The sequence below is a fragment of the Emys orbicularis genome, chromosome 24 (genome assembly GCF_028017835.1).
Source record: "Emys orbicularis isolate rEmyOrb1 chromosome 24, rEmyOrb1.hap1, whole genome shotgun sequence".
Classification (NCBI taxonomy): domain Eukaryota; kingdom Metazoa; phylum Chordata; order Testudines; family Emydidae; genus Emys; species Emys orbicularis.
Window position 1 is genome coordinate 1,342,592 of NC_088706.1, and position 22,558 is coordinate 1,365,149.

The window sequence follows — 22,558 nt, forward strand, 5'->3', positions numbered from 1 at the left end:
TCCCAATTGACCTGGACTGTGGGTTCTTCCAGAGGGGAAGGTCTCTGGGCTGTTCCCCAACCCACATGGTGAATCTCTGAGGCAAGAAAATCCGCCAATAAGCGCAGGACCCACCAAGATAGAGGAGGAACTTTGTCACACTGGTGTCAGGGGTGGGATCTTGGGGTGCACAGCACGGCGGAAGAAGGAGGGTAATTTAAAAAAAAAAAAAAAAGGAGAGGGTTTATTTTTTTTTCACCACAATGGATGACGTAGTGCGGGCACTGATACAAGCTACGACAGCCCAGCAGGAGGCTACCCGTGTCCAGGCAGCCGCCCAACAGGAGGCAGAGCGGCTGCAGCAAGAGACTAATCGCCTGCTGATGAACCAGGCTGCTCAAGACCGAGCTCCGAGCTATGTTGCGGGAACTGGTAAACCAGGTAAAGTCCCTTACAGAGTTGAATCGCGGCCATGATGGGACGCGGCTCATACGGGCCAGTCATTGGCTGCAGAAAATGACACGGGAGGATGATGTAGAGGCACACCTTCTGGCCTTTGAGAGGACAGCCCTACGGGAGGCCTGGCCTCGAGATCAGTGATCTGGCATCCTTGCCCCATTCCTGTGTGGGGAGGCCCAGAAGGCCTACCATGATCTGCCTGGAGAGGCTGCGGCAGACTACCCCCAGCTGAAAGCAGAGATCCTGGCCAGATCTGGGGTAACGACAGCAGTGCGGGCCCAGCAGTATCACGGTTGGAGGTACCAGGAAGACAAAACCCCACGGTCCCAATTGTATGACCTCATCCATCTCGCACGAAAGTGGTTGCAAACAGAGTCCCGGAGTCCAGAAGAGATACTAGCGGTTCTGGTCATCGACCGATACATGAGGGGACTACCACCAGACCTTCGTGCCTGGGTAAGCCAGAACGAACCCTCCACCTATGACGAGGTTGTCGCCCTGGTAGAGAGGTGAAGGACAGCGAGGGAGCTGACCCGACCAGTTAAGGAAGAGGCACCCCGGGTTAAACTAGCAGCACCAAGCCCTAAAGTTTGGGTGACTGGGCCATCAGAGGGCCCAGGTGGAAAAAGAGAGAGGCTGAAGGCCCATCAGAGGCCACAAGGAGTCGGAGCACTGAGAGAGAAGAGGATCGTGATGTTAGACTGCCCAAACCAAGAGACCGGGGAACGCCTAGGGCTCCATACAGATGTTATGTCTGTGGGGAGTGGGGACACATAGCTGCACAGTGTCCCAATGCTGAGGAGCCTATGCAGTGTAACCTGGGGAACTGGGCAGATCCATGCTCCCTAATCCACCTTGTGGGGGTCTCACTAACCCCACATATGTATACCAGACCAGTGAAACTAAATGGGGTAGGGACCATGGCACTGGTTGATTCGGGGAGTGCTATCACGCTTATCTCAGGGAAGCTCGTGAAGCGTAGTCAGCTGCTACAAGCTAAACGTACGGGGATAACATGTGTCCATGGGACAGTTAGTTACTACCCCACCATCCCAGTAAAAATCGAGATCCAAGGGAACACTACTGAGGTAGCAGCAGGTGTAGTCCCTAAACTCCCATACCCGGTGCTCATAGGGAGGGACTTCCCAGGGTTTGGAAACTTACTCCCAGCAGGGGGACTGGAGAAAGATGGGGACCCTAAAATTGGTGAGGCATCCACAGCAGACTGTCAACCCCCAATCTTCTCTGAAATATCCCCAGATTTGTTCTCCACTCCCAGACAGGGTAGACAGACAAAAAGGGAAAGAAGGGCAGCTAAGGCCTTGGGAACCCGAATACTGACCCAAAGCCAGAGGGTCGCTCTTGTAGATAGGCGGACCCGCGCAGCTGAAAAGGATGCCACGCAGGAGGGAGAAGCACCTGAGTCTGACCCCCACCCTAATGCTTCTGAACCAGTAGAGGCAACAGAGACTGGGCCCCTAGATCTTGGGCAGATTAGCCCCGGGAGAGGAAATTTTGGACGGGACCAGGCAGAAGACCCAAGGTATGACAACATTAGGAAGGAGGTGACTGAAATAGATCGGGTCCCCGTGGAAGGGAAAACCCAGGGACCAGGACCCTACTTCATAATGAAGAATGATCTCTTATACCGGGTTGCACCAGTACAGGGGCAGAAGGTACAGCAGATCCTAGTACCTCAAAAACACCAGAACGCTGTATTAAGTCTTGCTCATAGTCATCTTTTTGGGGGGCATTTGGGGGTAGAGAAGACCCTGGCACGAGTCCTACGAAGGTTCTTCTGGCCCGGAGTACATGAAGAAGTGCGGAGGTACTGTGCCTCCTGCCCGGAGTGTCAGCTGCACAGTCCCCGTCCCCACTTGAGGGCACTTTTAGTACCCCTTCCCATCACAGAGGTCCCCTTCGAGCGAATAGCCATGGACCTAGTGGGACCCGTGGAGAAGATGGCTCGGGGCCACCAATATATACTTGTTGTTTTGGACTATGCTACTCGCTACCCAGAAGCCGTCCCCCTGCGGAACACGGCCTCTAAAACTATAGCCAAAGAGCTGGCGGGGATCTTTGCCCGAATGGGGCTACCGAAGGAGATATTAACCGACCAAGGAACCCCATTTATGTCAAAGTTAATGAAGGACCTCTGTACGCTGCTCCATATACATACCCTGAGAACTTTGGTCTACCATCCGCAGACTGATGGGTTGGTAGAAAGGTTTAACCGAACCCTCAAGGCTATGATAAGGAAGGTGGTAAGTCGGGACGGGAAGGATTGGGACACCCTACTACCCTACCTTATGTTCGCTATCCGGGAGGTACCTCAGGCCTCAACTGGGTTTTCCCCCTTGGAGTTATTATACGGGCGTCACCCCTGTGGCATACTAGATATCGCCAAAGAGATCTGGGAAGAGGAACCCAATGAGGGGAGAAATATAATAGAGCATGTAATGCAGATGCGAGACCGGATAGCCCGGGTTACCTCTATTGTACGGGAACATTTGGAGAAGGCACAGGAGGCCCTGCGAACCCATTACAATCGTCAGGCAAAAGTGCGACAGTTCCAACCAGGGGATCAGGTTATGGTGTTGGTACCCACGGCAGAAAGCAAGCTTCTGGCCCAATGGCAGGGGCCCTATGAGGTGGTTGAACCCGTGGGGGAAGTAACCTACAAGGTGCGGCAGCCAGGACGCAGAAAACAAGAACAGATTTATCACGTTAACCTTCTGAAACCCTGGCATGCACAAGAGGCATGCACAACGGTCCAAAAAGACCTAACCCAGGAAAACAAGCCTTCCAAACAGGTGAGAGTGTCTCCCGATTTAACACCAGACCAGAAGAATGAGGTGTCTGAGATGATCTTCCGGAACCAAGATGTGTTCTCGACAACCGGGTCGAACAACTGAGACATATCACCACATCGTCACGAACCCTGGGGCCAGAGTAACAATGAGGCCCTATTGGGTGCCAGCAGCAAAAAGGGAGGAAATAAAAGCAGAAGTAAAAAAAATGCTGGAGTTGGGGATCATCGAAGAATCCCACAGTCAGTGGTCCAGCCCAATCGTGCTGGTGCCCAAACCTGATGGCACCACAAGATTTTGCAATGACTTCCGGCGACTAAATGAAGTATCCCAGTTCGACGCGTACCCCATACCTCGCATAGATGAGCTAGTGGACCATCTGGGTAATGCCCGGTACTTGACTACCCTAGACTTGACAAAGGGGTACTGGCAGATTCCCCTTGCAGAAGACGCAAAGGAAAAGACTGCATTCTCTACACCAGAGGGTCTTTTTCAATATACTGTCCTCCCTTTTGGACTACATGGGGCCCCAGCTACCTTCCAGCGCCTCATGGACAAGCTATTACGCCCGCATAACAGTTCTGCTGCTGCCTACTTGGACGATGTGGTCATTCATACCCCAGACTGGGAAATCCACCTGGAGAAGGTGGAGGCAGTCCTCGATACCTTCAGGCGAGCTGGCCTTACAGCAAACCCTGCCAAGTGCGCTGTAGGGTTTACAGAGGCCAAATATCTTGGCTACATTGTGGGAAAAGGTTTGGTAAAACCCCAAGTGAACAAGTTAGAGGCCATCCAAAATTGGCCCCAACCAAGTCGCAAGAAACAAGTCCGGGCGTTCCTAGGTGTGGTGGGGTATTACCAACGATTTATCCCCCACTTTGCCACAAGGGCAAGCTCCCTGACAGACCTAGTGAAAGCCCGTGGACCTGATCTGGTGAGATGGTCTGACGCAGCAGAGGAAGCATTCACAGACCTACAGACTGCCCTCTGCAGTAACCCCGTACTGATAGCCCCTGATTTCACCAAGGAGTTTATCCTACAGACGGATGCATCAGAAGTAGGGTTGGGGGCCGTTCTATCACAGATGGTCGGGGAGGAAGAACACCCAATTCTATACCTCAGTCGGAAACTCCTTCCAAGGGAACAAAAATACGCAGTGGTGGAGAGAGAATGCCTCGCTGTAAAATGGGCCATGGAAACATTGCGCTACTACCTGCTCAGGCGCAGATTTGTCCTTGTGACCGACCATGCCCCTCTTCAATGGATGCAGCGGAACAAGGAGAAGAACACAAGGGTGACCAGATGGTTCTTATCCCTCCAACCTTTCCAGTTCCGTGTGCAACACAGAGCAGGGAGCCATCATGGCAACGCCGATGGCTTGTCACGTGTGCACTGTCTGGCGTCCCAAGCTGCCCAACCCCTTGCGTTGAGCAGGGGGGAGGGATATGTGACAGACCCAGACCAGTGGGGTACAGGAGTCTGGTAGAGGGCAAATATACTGGTCACTGGATGAGTAGTTTTCTGTTCCCTGAGTGACCAGAGCAGGGGCTGCACTAGAGTAATCAGGAACCTGCTAGAACCAGTTAAGGCAGGCAGGCTAATTAGGACACCTGGAGCCAATTAAGAAGAAGCTGCTAGAATCAATTAAGGCAGGCTAATCAGGGCACCTGGGTTTTAAAAGGAGCTCACTTCAGTTTGTGGTGCGAGTGTGAGGAGCTGGGAGCAAGAGGCGCAAGGAGCTGAGAGTGAGAGGGTGTGCTGCTGGAGGACTGAGGAGCACAAGCGTTATCAGACACCAGGAGGAAGGTCCTGTGGTGAGAATAAGGAAGGTGTTTGGAGGAGGCCATGGGGAAGTAGCCCAGGGAGTTGTAGCTGTCATACAGCTGTTACAGGAGGCACTATAGACAGCTGCAGTCCACAGGGCCCTGGGCTGGAACCCGGAGTAGAGGGCGGGCCCGGGTTCCCCCCAAACCTCCCAATTGACCTGGACTGTGGTTCTTCCAGAGGGGAAGGTGTCTGGGCTGTTCCCCAACCCACATGGTGAATCGCTGAGGCAAGAAAATCCGCCAATAAGCGCAGGACCCACCAAGACAGAGGAGGAACTTTGTCACAATACTTCAGGGAAGTTTAAAAAATATATAGCTTTGTAGTTGTTAGTGCTCTTGAATAAATACTTAATGTTTATTTAATCATTATTAAAAGCACTGTGAATGGCAAAATACTAGATCTTTTACCCACAAAAACGCCACCTCTGATGCTGCCGGTTTCCAGACAGCTGAGACTTTTTCATTTTTTGCTGAGACAAAGCCACAACTTGTCCCACATTTTTTGCCATGACAAATAACCAGTGTTAATAATAATGTCTCTGATGTGACTTGGGGCTGCGGAGCACATGCAGAACCATACAATACAATTTGGGGAGATGCTGGGCAGGTTTTGTCTCCCTGATTCTCTCTGGTCCCAGGCACAGGTCTGAGCAGTCACTGGGCTTCCCTACACTCCACCAGAGGGGCTACACTCCCCCCAGGGACCATACACCCGCTCGGATTGCTGAAGAGCTTTCTACTCTAGTCCCTCCCCACCCTTTGCACTGGAGGCTGCCAGGAAGGAGACACAACAGCTGGCTCTGCCTGTTCTATACCAACTGGGGACTCCTCCATGGCAGGACTCTTGGAAGGTTTCTACTTTTGTGCTGCCTGAGCAGCCCAAAGGGACTGGAGCAGGGGCGTGAATCTGCAAGACTGTGTCTGGTTCTGAGTATCTTAATATTAGAAAGATGCCAACACTCAGAGCGGGGCCATCAAACTGACTCGAGAGCTGGAGAGAACAGTGTGAGATGCTCAGTGCCGAATATGCCCATCTGGGCTAGGAGGGGTATAAACGCTGAGGAGGGAGAGGAATTGTTTATGCTGGTTAGTGGGATGAGAATAGGAGCAATGAGATGGAATTAGGCAAAGGAAAAATCTAGCTTCCTATCAGGAAGTTTGCTGGGAGTCAGAACTCCAGGGCGGTGGGATGGTCTCCCATGGGAGGAGGTGGAAATCCCATTGCTCCAGTCATTTAAAACTAAACTGGACCAGCGGCCCAGGAGCTCTCTGAGCTGCATAGGTATTAGCAGAGCTGCATAGGTATTAGCAGGACTGCAGCCATCGCTTCCACCCCAGGGCCTGAGTGGGGATGCCAGCTTCAGACAGCTCTGCTGAGTGGAAGGGGAGGCTTCCAGCTTTGCTGAGCTCTGTCTGTGTCCTGGGGGCTCCTGGGAAGCTCAGAGGGTCTGAAGTTTTAGGATGGAATTTTCAAAAGAACCTAAGGGAGCTGGGCGCCCAACTCCCTTTGACAGTCACTTGAAAGGACTTGTGCTCCTAAGTCTCAGAGGTGACTTTGCAGATCCCACCCTTCGTTGCTGGTGCTGTGCCTGATGCCCTGCCCATCCTGGGGTTTGTTTCTGGGGCTGGTTAGAATGGGTGAGCCCTGAGCTGTGCTGCAGGATTGGGCGCGGCTCTTTGACGTGCCCTGCACTTTCCTGCTGCTTTACTGGAGAAAATTTTTCTTTGAACTTTTGTGGGAGAATAAAAAGGAGAAGGAGAAAAGGAGGGAAAAGGAGCAGGAAACTAGACCCACTAAAGGAGTGTCACAATCGGAGGCCAATAAAAGATAGTTTGGCTGTGAGATAAGCTCCCATCTATCACTATGCTGGCCCTCCCTGCTATTGCTATTGGGCATACCCCACTGCCCTGTCCTACAGCCTGGCTTCTGGCAATCTAACATTGCTAAGACTGTGCCTGTGCCTTTGGGAGAGCATTTCCTTCTGTGCAGCAGGCTCAGTGTGATGGAACATGCTGTAGATTAGTCACAAGGTGTATCAATAACACTTACATGGGAAAAGGTGGGACTGGAGGAGCCCTGGGGAAGATGCTGCCGGGGACTGTCAGTGACATGACAGAGTTCCCCTTTTCCAATTTCTGTAATCGTGTGACAAATGCAAATCACACTGGCTCCAATTTGGAGGTCCTGACTACGTCTTTATGCAAGTTTTACTCATGGCAAGGCTGCCTTTGACTCAAGCATGGATCCCCCCTGAATAAAGATGTCAGGTTTGGGCCCATTATTAACTTCCATGGAAGTTTCACCTTTAGGGCCAACACTGCCTGTGAGCCTGGCCCCACCTCTGCACTGCAAGGAATAGAAGCCCTTGGATTCTAGGAGGATGCAGAATCCACCATGGATGGATAATTGAGAATCCCGGGAGGGTACAGGAGACTGTTAGTGGATCCATACCGTGCCACACAGGATGAATCTGTAGACCATGTGAATGATTAGACAGGACCAGAAGACGTGCAGCAGCTGCAGAATCATCAGGAGAGCATTCATGAAATAGTACCCGAAGAAAGGCTGGTAGAGCTCCATGGAGTAGTAGTACGTATTGTAGAGCACCCTGCAGAACAGAGAGTCCCCGTGAGTAACAGGCGAGATCTTAGCAGGAATCACAAGCCAACCCCACAAGGTTCAGCTCTAGCCATGGGTGCACATCGGTCCCTACAAAGGACACTTGGGAGCCAGCCCCCAGCACCCACCCAGGGATGAGCTGTACTTAGCTCTCCTTTGCTGAGCACAGACCCTAGAGAGGAAGAGCTCCTGCCGCATGCTCCAGGCCTTAGCACTGCATCTCTCACTGCTGGTTCTACATCTCACTCAGATGCCATCCTTACTGGGTTGCCTGCCAAAGCCCTGGCCTGTGCTCAGCAGGGCTACAAGGCAGCAGGGGCAGCCGCCTCTGGGGCATGGTGGCAGACTGCATTTTTGGGCCAGATCCTCCAGCCGTCCCCTCACCCCCACTGCTTTGCACCCATCTGGTGGCACAGAGCAGCCACAAGGCCACTGGCACCAGCTAGTTGGGTGGGAAGATCCCCAGGTGGTGGTGAGCCAGCGTAGCTCCCAGTGCAGGGGTCACACTGGGGTGTGATCAGAGTGCAGCTGTGCTCTCACCATCCCTGGGGGCCATTACAGCGAATGGGATTTAGAGGAGCCTGAGGTGACCAGGACTTTGACTGCAGGTGGAATTGGGGGTGCTCAGCATCTCTGAAAATCAGGCCGCTGGTGCATCCAAAGCAAGAGGCCACGTTTGAAAACATGGCTTCCCTGTCCACGAGCAGATTGTAACCGGATTTGGGGAATGGCCGGACGAATAAAAGGAAATAGTTGCTCACACCAGCCATAGCCACAGCCTGCAGGACTCCCAGCCACAGGAGACTCAAATACTGCGGCTAGAGCTTTAAAGGGCATTGACCATCTGGTGAGCAATAACAACATGTGCAGGCAGGGTAGGGATATGGGGGAGCAGGCCTCAGGGCGTAAGGGGATCACAGAAGGAATGTGGTGCTTAAAATCTGCCCCTGAGCTCCGCTCCATCCCCACATACAGCCAGGTGCACTGTGGGGCTTTGGGCTTTTCTCTCAAGTTTCTCTGGCCCAGCCACAGGATCTGCTGCTCCCTAATTCGCACATTCCCTAGACCGCCCACCTTCTAAAATCCAGGTCCGACACTTTCCCTTCACACCTGGTTTTGTCACGGCCCCATCCTCCCCTTATTTTTTCAAAGACCAAACTGCAGGGGCTGGCTGACTGGCTCGCACCCTTTGATCTACAGCCAACCCTCAGTGCCGCTGCCGAGAACGGCTTCTCCCCTTTCCGTGTTTTGCTGTGAGCAGCTGCCCCTGGCTCTGGCTGGCAGCTGCTGAAAGCTTCATCTGGCTTCATTGGAAAGGAGTCAATGGGACAGATGGAGAGAGAAGGGATTAGGACTGACCTGTCCACGTGGGAAAGTAACTGGCTGCTATGAGAAGGGATTAGGACTGACCTGTCCACGTGGAAAAGTAACTGGCTGCTATCTGACCCTGCAGCATTGTTTGTACCTTCACTTGTATCCTCAACCCTTCTCCTGGGGCCTGAGATCCTCCATGCTCAGCCTGCCAGTCCCAACCCATGCAGGCTGTGCTGGGTCACAGCTCCCCAATTATTTCTAGGGCTCCTTAAGTGCTGCCTGGAGCCTAATCACACTTCTGGCTCGGAGTGAGCTACAAACACATTGTTTCTGTGTGTCTAGCTGATGGGCTCTGAGCTCCCCAGCGGGGCTGAGAACAGCCAGAGGGATATTTTAAAAACTGACCTAGGTTGTAAGTTAGCTGTTTGTCTATTGTCTGTTTTTCTGGACTGATTTTCCCATATCTGTATGAAAACTGAAGTACAACCATACCCCAGCACTGGGTGTCACCGCACCTGGGGGAGTGGCTGGATTCCACCTTTAATGATGGTCAGGGGCCAGGGATACATGCAGAACTACAGACCCCTCGCGATGCAAAGAGTGCTCCCCCTGGGGGTGCTGCACAGAGACCAAGGGAAGAATCTGGCCTTTCTGCAGTAACTACATGTTTAGTTATTATTGGCCCGCTTTCTTACTGTCACATTTGTCACTCCATGGGGAAATGCCCTCCATCCCCTCCATGGGGGATATGCTCCCCTTCAGGCCACCTCAGTTCCTGCCCCTTCTTTCCTCGTGCCCTTTTCCCTCTCTCCCCATCTTCCTGGGTCCTGGGAGCCTCCTGTGCTCCTCCCTCTGCATGTCCTTTGCTGCAACATCTCCCAGTTCCCAGCCCCGCAGGCTTCATTCACACCTGCTTCCCTCCCCTGAACCCATCAATGCCTGAACAGTTCATGGGGACACCGAAGCTGATTCTCCAGTCTGATGAATGGGGGCAGGAGGGTTCACACTTCTGCGTCATGCTTCAGGCTTTTCTAGACTCAGGCACAGACTTGGAGGGAATTTGTCTCAGACGGGTGTGCTCATACGCCGGGGCTGAGGCAATGACCACGAGGAGACCTGTGGCAGGTGAGCAGCCCAGTGGGGGTGGGGAATGACCGCCCAGAGGCCTGTGTGAGATGGTGGAAACACCCTGTGCCAGGGAAACACTCTAGTCTGCCAGCCTCCAAGGCCATGTGTGCCCAGCTCACCCCTGGAGCAAGGCTGGTCACATATGCATGTGCTGCAGCCCTGCTAAGGAGGGGCAGGTGCCTGGGGACGGAGGAAGCAGAGGCTGTAGCTGGGGATTTGGGGCCAGGCCGGCTGCTCCTGACTCTGAACTGATTCCCCAGGACGCCCATTTGAAGAGCCATACTCCGGCGCAGACTCACTTGTAGGGGAAAATGAGCAGACGGGTGATGAGGAAAACAGCTGAGAAGATGATGAAGAGCCCATCACAAATTCGTCTCCACTTCATGTAATTGAATATCTTGGTTGGCTGAAAAGAAAAGTAAAAGAGAGCAGTCTGGGAGAGTGCCCCAGCAGCGACCGCATGGCGGGAAGACATGGGAAGAGGGGCAGGGGGCAGCACGCAAGTCCCATTGTTGGCCCCCTCAGCAGGGAGTCTAGGATGGACAAGGCTGTGAAGGCTGATCTCCCAACCCAGACAGGGGTGAGGCACGAGGCTGGGGGTGTGTGGCCTCCACAGTTCTCTGCCAATGGCCCATCCTGAGCTGCAGCACCTGCTTTTCCAATCCTGGGCTCCACTAGCTCAGCCAGCGCTCTTCAGCTCGACTGCATCACCGTGGGGTGTGCCAGGCCAGAGCCCACCCAGCTCCTCCTGTTCAGCGCTGACTTGCCATGACCCTGCTTTTCCCGCAGGCAGATACCGCCAAGAGTGCAGAACTGGAGTATGGAGAAATGTCCACTAGAGACAAGTCTGAGACCACATAGCTCATTTCACATGTGGATTTAGCCAGGCTCCAGCACAAGTCTCCACAGCTGTAAGCTTCTGCATTGACTCACTGGACTTGCCCTGGACTTATTGGAAAACCAAGTGCAGGTTCTCGTGGGCTGCACAGCGATTTACCCCTCCTATAGCCTGTAGTGCTCACCTCTAGGATACAGTCTGAAGCATCATGGATAACCATCACCAGTGTCCCAATGCGGAGGTAATTGGCACAGTAGGAGAAACAGATCAGGAAGATGGTAGCTGCATGGTGGACGATCTGCTGAGTAAGGTCCTGATGAGAAAAGGGATGAGCATGTACAGTAGAGATTAAAACGCAAGAGACACCCTCTCTCCTGGGCAGAGCACGTTCTCCTCCTGACCAGAAATAAAATCTCTTCCCGCTACGAGGCACGAAGCAGCTCCCACAGCAGCTCTCTAACCTGGCCACATTCTAGAGCTCTGAGCCGCCAAGATAACTTTGTCTACTCCCTGGTGGCTGTGAAAGCGTGAGGCACCCATGGCTCTTGGATGACCCACAACCAGAAAAATGGGAAGAAAGAGTCAATGGTGGCAAACACGGTCTGATCCGGGCAAACTCTCACACACAGAACTCTTACAAACTGTAGTAGAGCAAGAGGGCCTGGAGCACGGGGTCTGGGGCCGGACCTGAGGCCTGAACCACAGTCAGCAAAGCCAGGCCATGCTAGGAGCCCAAGTCAGGCCCCTGGCATAGGGCAGACGCTTGCTCACAAGTTCACTGTCCGGAACTTGGCAGAGGTACAGCGAGCACAGGTAAGACACAGGCACTACTAAGTACAGGACAGACATGTTAACACATTCCCGGGAGATTGATTATTCTGTCCTCCTGTCCTTGGCAAGGACAGGAGGACAGAATAATCAATGGGGATGTTTTCTTCGAGCCAGCAGGACCCAGGTGTAGGGCTGGTAACTAACCACGTCAGGAGTGTGATATGTATAGGGTGACCAGATGTCCTGATTTTATAGGGACAGGCCTGATATTTGGGGCTTTTTCTTATATAGGCGCTTATTACCCCCCCACCCCGTCCCGATTTTTCACACTTGCTATCTGGTCACCCTTGCTAGGTAACTCGTTTGTATCAATGTATAAAAGCGAAATCATAGGAGAGGCACATTCGTTCAGCTGGGGGGGCAGCAGAAAGTCCCACTGCTGACTGAGCTGGTCCATTGTCCTGGGCACACACGTGTTAGTGAGCCTGTATCTCCCATGGGGCACTAGGACCGTGCTTCATCGACAATAAACCTGGCCGAGCACCTTCGCTACTGAACCGAGTCTGTGGTCTTTCTAGGTAGAATCATAGAATATCAGGGTTGGAAGGGACCTCAGGAGGACATCTAGTCCAACCCCCTGCTCAAAGCAGGACCAATTCCCAACTAAATCATCCCAGCCAGGGCTTTGTCAAGCCTGGCCTTAAAAACCTCTAAGGAAGGAGATTGCACCACCTCCCTAGGGAACCCAGTCCAGTGCTTCACCACCCTCCTAGTGAAAAAGTTTTTCCTAATATCCAACCTAAACCTCCCCCACTGCAACTTGAGACCATTGCTCCTTGTTCTGTCATCTGCTACCACTGAGAACAGCCGAGCTCCATCCTCTTTGGAACCCCCCCTCAGGTAGTTGAAAGCAGCTATCAAATCCCCCCTCATTCTTCTCTTCTGCAGACTAAACAATCCCAGTTCCCTCAGCCTCTCCCCATAAGTCATGTGCTCCATCCCCCTAATCATTTTTGTTGCCCTCCGCTGGACTCTTTCCAATTTTTCCACAACCTTCTTGTAGTGTGGGGCCCAATTTTGTAGTGTGGGGCCCAATTGTAGTGTGGGGCCCAAAATAATATATGGAGATATACCTATCTCATAGAACTGGAAAGGACCCTGAAAGGTCATTGAGTCCAGCCCCCTGCCTTCACTAGCAGGACCAAGTACTGATTTTGCCCCAGATCCCTAAGTGGCCCCCTCAAGGATTGAACTCACAACCCTGGGTTTAGCAGGCCAATGCTCAAACTGTTGAGCTATCCCTCCCCCCTAGTAGTAGTACTATTGAGGTTTGCTGAACCCCCTATCTGTGCAGGGCTGGGACAGCACCTGGAGAGAGCACACACGCACCCAACTGACAACACAGACCTACGCCTCTACCGTGAGGAGGCAAAGAGAAACCTCCCCTCTGCCCTAGAGCAACACTGGCTCCCACCTCTGCTCTGTGCCCATGTGCATGCCTACACCATCACCTCACCTAATGCCTGCAATGCACACACCCTCCCCTCTGCACATGAAGCCTTATATGGCAGCCTTAAGCCTATGCAACCACACAGAGCCCCATGTCTCCTGGAGCCCTGGCCACATGGACATGTACAGCCTGCATGGCAGTCAGCTGTTTCTATTCCCATCTCCAGCACCAGTGTGGCATGGCAGATCAAGGGCAGAATTTACAAAAACATTCACAACTTTGGGGGTTCCCAGCTCACAACTCCGACGGCTGGACACCCTAAAGAAGCTGGCACCTTTGGAAGTTTGGCCATGTGTTCTCCACCTTCCCAGAGGGGAGGAAAGCCCTGTTGTGAAGAGGTACCCAGTCTAACCAGTGAGGAGTGAGCCCGGCAGAACTGAGGACCAGGCCAGCGCACACAGTCTGAGGGAGAATATTCTCTTCAGTGTGAAGTGCAAGAGGTAGAGAGACAAGTGATATGTCTTGAATGATTAATAATTTAATGTCTCCTGGCCCTCGAAGATTAGAAAATATCCATTTCTGTTATCACAAAATAGGATCCACCCAGCAAGTAAAGACAATAAGAAAATGATTAACATCATGTGAGACACTTTGGCTATGTCTACACTATCACTTTTGTCTGTAAAACATTTGTTGGTCAGGGGCGTGAAAAAAACATCCCGACTGACATACGTTTCACCGACAGAAGCGCCGGTGTGGACAGCGCTACGTTGGTGGGAAACGCTCTCCTGGCGACAGAGCTAGCACCGCTCGTTGGGGTGGTTTAATTATGCTGGTGGTAGAGCTCTCTCCGGTCGGCATACAGCGGCTACCCAGGAGACCTTACAGTTGTGCCACTCTAAGGTCTGTAATGTAGACATAGCCTTTGTCTAAGGAGACACAGCTCAACTCTGGTTAGGAGTTCCACCCCCCAGGAATAGAAACTAAAATGGCTAGATGGGAAGATTGTTAACCACAGAGGCACAAATCTCCCATAATTTACATATAGATAAAGCCTCTTTCTACCTCCCAACTTAGCTAAAAGGCCTCCAAAAAGTTACCATGCAAGGGTAACATCCAGCTTTCCTATGCAAAGTGGCCCATTGCACACTTGGAATTGGTCAAGAGTTGGATTGGGAACCTGGGAGTTAACCAAACTAGAAATAACTTGTTGTGAGACTGAAAGTCAACAAGTGGGGCAAACTGCCGGTTACCCCAAGAAACTCAAATCACACGTTTTCACCCCAAATGAAACTATACATTTATTTGCCTTGTAAATCAAATATATCATGGATAATCTGTTTTGCCTCATCAATATGTCTTTCATCCCAAATTAATGATGCATATTTGCTTGGCCTGGCAGTCAGATCTACATCTCTTTATATGTGGATAATGTCTCTTGTTCTGTTGCAAACCCTAAAAAACACAAAATGCATATGTACAATCAAAGAATGTGTGAAGCATGTCCATCAAGTTTGGAAGATTATAAGAGGTTTTGTTGGTTTTCATTATAAATAATTGTGGCACTCTAGAAGCAATACAATTTGTATGGCACAAGGAAGCAGAGTGTTAAAAGATATAAAGCAGGGTATAACTTTGCATTACTATAAGAAACAGCCTAAAAGGGGAAATTCCAATAAATAATGTGAGCTAATATTGAAATACAATCCTTGAAAAGAATCAAACAAAAAAAACCCTGCAATAAGAAAAGGACTGAAGAAATCTGTCCTAAGCCAACACCATCTACTGAATGCTGATGGAAGCAGCAGAGAAACTCAGAGCGCTGGAATCTGAGCACTCAGATGGCAAGAATCCAATAGAAATCAGAGGGTAGCCCCATCCAATGAGGTACATAAAACTGAGACCACCACGTGGGTATGGGCAGAACCCGCAAGGAAGGTGACAGATGCCCAGAGCAGTCATGTGGAAAGGACTCTCCCCATTGCAGGGTTAACAGGATAAAAAATGGTGAGATTTCATTTCAAAAATTGTATTTTTCTTTCTATTCTTTAATACAAAATAACTGAAGGTTAGTTATCTTGCTGAGTCTGCACGCTCTAGTGAGATCTCTAACCATATTTTAGATTGTAACTGATGCTATAACCTGCCCTCCTTTATAAGTCAAAGCAAATTGGCCTAACCATAACTTTAAGCATAACTGCTTTTGATGTTCCAAAGTTGTCCCCTGCAAACTAAACCACTGAAATAGCAGGGACCACACTCTTGAAAGTGCCTTAAAGACAAGTCCATCCTTGCACCTTGAAGAAATACTGGAAGTTGATAAATGTGTTCAGTACTAAAGAACTGATGATCATAAGTAAATGTAGCAAGAAATCTTGGTGATTTGACTGTTCCTTGGTGTAAGCCCCAACACTACGCTTTGACAATTGTTTGCAAAACTCTATTCGGTACACATCTAGAACATTGGTTGTATCTACACTTGACGGGTGAACTGTTGACGGTATACTGATGTGAGACTGGGTGATTGTTGATTGGTTAAGAATAACCAAGTGTCCTGATTTCAGAAATACTGTTCCAACTAAAAGCTGACATGAAAAGAAACTTGCATTCAGTTAGTAAGCTAATGATCCCACGCTGGACTCAGTAGAAATGGAAAGCTTCCATTCTAACACTGGCTGTAACACTTGTACAATTGGCAAATTGAATTTGTTAGATTGCAGCATGGCACATTCACCAAACTGACCCCCTTCCAGGCTTCCAGATGCCCCGGCCCAGTTTGTGCCCCCATCCCCATCACCATGGCGCTGCCACTCACCTTCCTTTTCACATCAAAGGGCAGCGTGCAGACCAGCGAGGAATAGAAGGAGAGTTCCAGCATGTAGTACCAGAACACCGAGGGCAGTAAGGGCTGCAACACCAAGAGGGAGAGGCTGTGTTATATCCCACACACAAGCGCCATGGGCTGGGGGCAAGGGGAAAAAACAACCAACAAAACAAACAGTTTTGGGTAGTGATCAGGTCTCTGCATTTCAGGGGAAAGGCCTTACAAGAATGCTGTAGAATGGAGGGATATTGCCCCTTGGCTCCAGTGGGAAGTGCTGGTTTTAAGCTTAATGTTGCCCTCTAGAGGATGTTCCATGATGCAGTCAAGGAACCATCTATTACTACCAGCTATCAAAAAATCTCTGTTCGCTCACCAGGCAATAGCCTGTGGTTTCGCAGCTGAAAAGACAAAGTTCTAGCCCAGCTCTGTAGGATGAACACATTTTAATTAGCAATTGTGTCTTTTGCGGACATCAGGGGGCTTCCTTACACTAGAATTTACCAGCTTAGAAATGATTATGATTTCTGAGCCACTGCAACTAACATAGCCATGGATTATTGGACATACACCTTTGCTTCTGTTTTCACTAAATGTAGGTTTGATTGTATGTTTTCACTTCATTTATTCAAACATCCTTTATCCCAAGGTTTAAGAGATTTTAAGGCCAGGAGGGACCATTCTGAACCTCCATTCTGACCTCCTGCATTACACAGGCAAGAGGATGTGCCCACAGGTTCTGCTAAAGCAGATCTTTTGACAAGAGATGCCCAGTCTTGATTAGGAGACTCTAAATGAAGGAGGATTTGCAAATCCCTTGCTGATCTGTTGCAATGGTTAATTACTCCCACTATTAAACATGGGCAACTTATTTCTGTTTTGAACTTTCCTGATTTCATTGTGGACCCACAGGATATTGTCCTGCACGTGTCTGCTAGAAGAGACAGCCTGGTATCAGACATTCTCTGCCTGTGTTGGGACCTACAGACCGTGATCCAGTTGCCTCTTAACCTTTTCTTCATTCAGCAAGGGGTTTGATTTCTGAACCAACAAATTCTAGTACCAAGAGAACAGAACAGGGCAATTTTCAAGTGATCTATCCTGTCATCCAGTCCCAGCTTCTGGCAGTCAGAGGCTTAGGGACACCCAGAGAATGGGGTTGCATCCCTGACCATCTAGCCTATTAGCCATTGATGGACCTTATCCTACAGGAACTTATCGAATTCATTTTTAACCCATTTATAGTTTTGGCCGTCACAACATCCCTTGATGATGAGTTCCACAAGTTGACTGTGAGTTGTATGAAAAAGTATTTCCTTTTGTTTGTTTTAAACCTGCTGCCTATTAATTTCTTTGGGTGACCCTTGGTTTTTGTGTTATGTTAAAAAGGTAAATAATACTTCCCTATTCACTTTCTCCACACCAGTCACAATTTTGTAGACTTCTGTCTTATCCCCCACCTTAGTAGTCTCTTTTCCAAGCTGAACAGTCCAGGTCTTTTTGATCTCTCCTCATACGGAAGCTGTTTCATACCCCTAATCATTTTTCTTCCCCTTCTCTGTTCCTTTTCCATTTCTAATATATCCTTTTTGAGATGGGGCAACCGGAATTGCACGCAGTATTCAAGACATGGGAGTACCATGGATTAATATATTGGCAGTATGATATTAACTGTCTTATTATCTATCCCTTTCCTAATGGATAATAACACTCTGTTCGCTTTTTTGACTGCCACTGCACATTGTGTGGATGTTTTCAGAGAATTATCCACAATGACTCCAAGATCTCTTTCTTGAGTGGTAACAGCTAATTCAGACCCTATCATTTTGTATGTATACTTGGGATTATATTTTCCAATGAGCATTACTTTGCACTTATCAACATTGAATTTCATCTGCCATTTTGTTGCCCATTCACCCAGTTTTGTGAGATCCCTTTGTAACTCTTCAGTCTGCTTTGGACTTAACTATCTCTGGCCCTGTTGTATCAAATTTTTCACATTCCACTCTGGACTTAATTATCTCGAGTAGTTTTGTATCATCTACAAACTTTGCTATCTTGCTATTTACCCCTTTTTCCAGATAATGTATGAATATGTTGAACATCACTGGTCCAAGTACAGAACCTGGGGGACACCACTATTTACCTCTCTCCATTGTGAAAACCATTTATTTCAACCCTTTTTTCCCTATCTTTAACTAGTTACTGATCCGTGAGAGAACCTTCCCTCTTATCCCATGATTGCTTACTTAAAAAAGGCTCCAGAGGTGATCCTGGAAATTACAGGCTGGTAAGCCTAACTTCGGTATCAAGCAAATTGGTTGAAACTATAGTAAAGAACAGAATTATCAGACATGTAGATGAACACAATATGTTGGGGAAAAGTCAATATGGCTTTTTAAAAGGAAAATCATGCTTCACTAATCTATTAGAATTCTCTGAGGGTGTCAACAAGTATGTGGACAAGGGTGACTAGTGGATATAGTATATCTGGACTTTCAGAAAACCTTTGACAAGGTGCCACCCCAAAGACTCTTAAGCAAAGTCATGGGATACAAGGAAAGGTCCTCTCATGGATCAGTAATTGGTTAAAAGACAGGAAACAAAGGGTAGAAATAAATGGTCAGTTTTAACAATGGAGAGAGGTAAATAGTAGTGTCCCCCAGGGTTCTGTACTTGGACTAGTGATGTTCAACATATTCATACATTATCTGGAATAAGCGGTAAACAGCGAGATAGCAAAGTTTGTAGATGACACAAAACTACTTGAGATAATTAAATCCAGATTGATGTGAAGAATGTGATACAACAGAGCCAGAGAGCAGCAGGTGCGTGGTAGATGGGAGGTATATAAACCCTAGAATGATCAAGGCCTTATTCCCTGTGGACTAGGGAAAGGTTACTACCGGGTAATTGGAGCACCTGCAGCCAATTAAGGCCCCGCCCAAGACCTAATAACCCCTCCCCCCTTCAGTCAGAGAGAGAGAGAGAGAGAGAAGGAGAGCTGACTAGAGTTTGGAGGAGTATTGCTGTTAGCCAGAGGACAAGGGGAAGGGGAACACTGCCCAAGCAGAGCAGAGGGACTCCCCCAGCACAGAGGACTGAGGGAAACTCTATCCAAAGGGAGAGAGGGTAAGCAGCCAGCAAAGCTGAAGGGGCTGGTACCCGGAGTAGGAGAGCGGACCTGGGTCCCTTCCCCGCTCCTCTCTCTCTTCCACCAGGGCACTAGCAGAGCCCACAATGCCCAAGAAGAGGGGTAAGGGGCGGCGCCCTGACCCACCACACCAAGAAAAAGCGCGGGACCCACCACAGTAGCATCGGCCATTTGCCACAAGAGTTACAAAGGGATCTCACAAAACTGGGTGACTGGGTAACAAAATGGCAGATAAAATCAATGTTGATAAATGCAAAGTAATGCACATTGGAAAATCTAATCCCAACTATATATACAAAATGATGGGATCTAAATTAGCTGTTACCACTCAAGAAAGAGATCTTGGCGTCACCATGGATAATTCCCTGAAAACATCTCTTCAGTATGCAGCAGCAGGTAAAAAAAGCTAACAATATTAGAAACCATTAGGAAAGGGATAGATAATAAGACAGAAAATATATTGCCTCTATATAAATCCATGGCACGCCCACATCTTGAATGCTGGGTGCAGATCTGGTAGCCCCATCTGAAAAAAAGATATATTAGAATTGGAAAAAGTGCAGAGAAGGGCAATAGAAATGATTAGGGATATGGAACAGCTTCCACATGAAGAGAGGGTAAAAAGACTAGGACTGTTCAGCATGGAAAAGAGACAACTAAGGGGGGATATGATAAAGGTTTATAAAATCATGACTGGCGTGGAGAAAGTGAATAGGGAAATGTTGTTTGCCCCTTCACATAGCACAGGAACCAGAGTCATCCAATGAAATTAATAGGCAGCAGGTTTAAAACAAACATAAGGAAATATACAACGCACAGACAACCTGTGGAACTCATTGCCAGGGGACATTAGGAAAGCCAAAAGTATTAACTGGGTTAAAAAAAGAACTAGATACGTTCATGGAGGATAGGTCCGTCAATGGCTATTAGCCAAGATGGTCAGGGACGCGGCTCCATGCTCTGGGTGTCCCTAACCTGTGACTCCCAGAAGCTGGGATTGGATGACAGGGGATGGATCACTCGATAAACTGCCTGTTCTGTTCTCCCTCTGAAGCACCTGGCACCAGCCACTGTTGGAAGACAGGATATTGGGCTAGATGGACCATTGGTCTGACCCAGTATGGCCGTTCTTATGTAATGTTCTATCAGATGAGAAAGCAGCAGCAAGCCTTGCTAAGGGCTGGGTTTGAAACCGGTGATGACAGTGAACTGAGTTTCCCACTGCCCTTCTCATGGATTTTACAGTTCCCCACTGAGAACTGCAATGGGAAATCCTTCCCAAGCTCAGACTTACCTCGCCTTCCCAGCATACCCTGAGAAATGCTCAGGAGGAGCTAAAGGGGTGAGGTAGAATTCCAACTATGATGGGATAAAATTCCAGTTATCAAGGAGGTTTGCAGGGGCCACAGTGACCCATCTGCTGTAGCAGCGCCACAAATCTCCTTAGTAGTTGCCTGCTGCTGCCAAGCATGCAACCTCATGCAGACTCTACAGACTGACAGCTGCTCTCCTGAGAGGAACTAGAATGACCGCTCAGGGCTTTACACTGACTCACAGGATTTTTCACCAAGCTTGGATGAGGCAGCTGCTCTAGTTTTTTATGGAAAGAATTCTTGGGAAATTAAAATTAGCTTGTTCACATCTGATGGACCTCAGCTCCGCTCCTCACACGCCCTCTCTGAGAGCTGCTGGAACGCCAGCCTGCTGCCTTTACTACGTGCGGGGTGTGTGTGTGTGCTGCTATTCAGGCAGCTAGTGCTGTCTTCTCCAGAGGAGGCAGAGTGTGTCCCAGGATAAGGAGAGAGGCACTGTCATCACCAGCTCTCATACACAATAGGAGATGCCTGGCTACAGCCTCCCCACATTGCTCTTGGCCCCTCGACTGTGGAGAGTGGTGTGTATGTGTTGGGGGCTTGACTGACAAGCAAAATATCTTGCATTTTTGTCATTATCATCAGTACCCAGATAAAGAGCAGGGAGCAGATTTTGTGTGTTGGCTGGTAAATGTTCATTTCTGTTCTCCTGGGCTGGGTCCACGGGAGACGTGACAGGCAGTGGTCTGACACTCATTGCAGCTTTTAGCTGATGAAGGTTGGGCCTGGACAGTGTAAAGCTTTAGGAGAACACCCACTATGCTCGATAGGTGTGAGACCCTGCTGCTGCCAGACCTCGTGAGGAAGCGCATTGCCTGAGAGGTGATTCTTCAGCACCACCAGATATGAGACAGCAACCTGAATGTACCTTCTGTTATAGACATGCACAAAAACTTCTTAATGTCCTCTTGCTGACCAAGGGCCCCTCCCCATCCTCAAGCTCATCTTCAAACCTTGATACCTGGGAGCACTCCCTCGTCCTCCTTGATTCTCCACTATGCTTTGGCTGCCATGACAAAGAACTCTCTTCATTTTCCTTCTACTTCTCCAATTGCCCACTCATCTCTGTTGGCTCCTTCTCCCCAACTCTAAAATAATCATAATTCACAGCACTACAGGAGGGAAGAGGTAACAAGCCGGTCCAGAGGTGACTGATGTCTCTGGAATCAAACCTAGGTCATCGATAGGTATCCCCTTCACACTGTATCTCAGCAGTTGGAGTTACCCATACAAGAAGATGGTCTGGTATAACCTGGAGATTGGTTTGGGATCAGGGTTTGGATTCTGGCGTCATGCGGGTCTGGGGTTTTCATTCAGGCCCATTTCTAATGCTAGTAGCGCAAGTGAAGGAGTGTAACTGGATGTTTGCATATAAGCCAGGGATGAGAGGTGACTTGCGATATGGATCTTTGCACCTGAGTGACTCACCTGCTGTGGATACCCCACCCAGCATTTTCTATGGTCCCAAAACCAGGGCTTCTGTAAAGAAACAAAGTGTAATTTAACTATGAGAATACCAGCTGCCTAATGAACAGGAGATACACTAAGCACCCCTGTATTCGTATCCTACACTCTATTGTACTAATCTCTGTACAGAATATGCTTTGTGAGGTATTATTTGAAAACTAATAACTTGCTCATCAATAATATCATGGTGAAATATATGAAGCAACAGTATATGTAAAGTTACGAAATCCCCCTGTATGATGTTATTAGCACATGTCCAAAACCACACAGCCCAGCCTAGGCAAAGGTTGTTAAATGGGATCTATCCTAAACAAAGGAATGCGTGTTTACCTCAATTTACATATAAGTAGTAAACAGGCTCCTCCAGGCAGCAGGGGAGGAGATGGCAGGAGACAAAGCAAAGTTGCATTTCAACAAACATAGGTAGGAAGGAGCATGGAGCCTCCTTCTCCACCAGACTTCATCTCACCTTCTTTATTGTCTGAATAAACTTTGCTTTGAGGGGAAATCTTGAGAAGAATCCACCTCAACGGTTCACTGGACTATAA

The 22,558-nt window shown here is 49.2% G+C and overlaps 1 protein-coding gene across 1 annotated transcript in view; it reads right to left on the reverse strand.

Annotated features, from left to right (window-relative positions):
* CERS4 (ceramide synthase 4) overlaps window positions 1–22,558 on the reverse strand; it is a 124,665-nt gene that overhangs the window by 9,849 nt on the left and 92,258 nt on the right. Inside the window, exons 6-10 of the mRNA XM_065422098.1 lie at window positions 21,972–22,022; window positions 16,011–16,103; window positions 11,159–11,287; window positions 10,436–10,542; window positions 7,527–7,683 (exon numbers count right to left, since the gene is read on the reverse strand). Of these exons, the coding sequence (XP_065278170.1) occupies window positions 7,527–7,683; window positions 10,436–10,542; window positions 11,159–11,287; window positions 16,011–16,103; window positions 21,972–22,022 (537 nt within the window). The remainder of the gene's footprint in view (window positions 1–7,526; window positions 7,684–10,435; window positions 10,543–11,158; window positions 11,288–16,010; window positions 16,104–21,971; window positions 22,023–22,558) is intronic.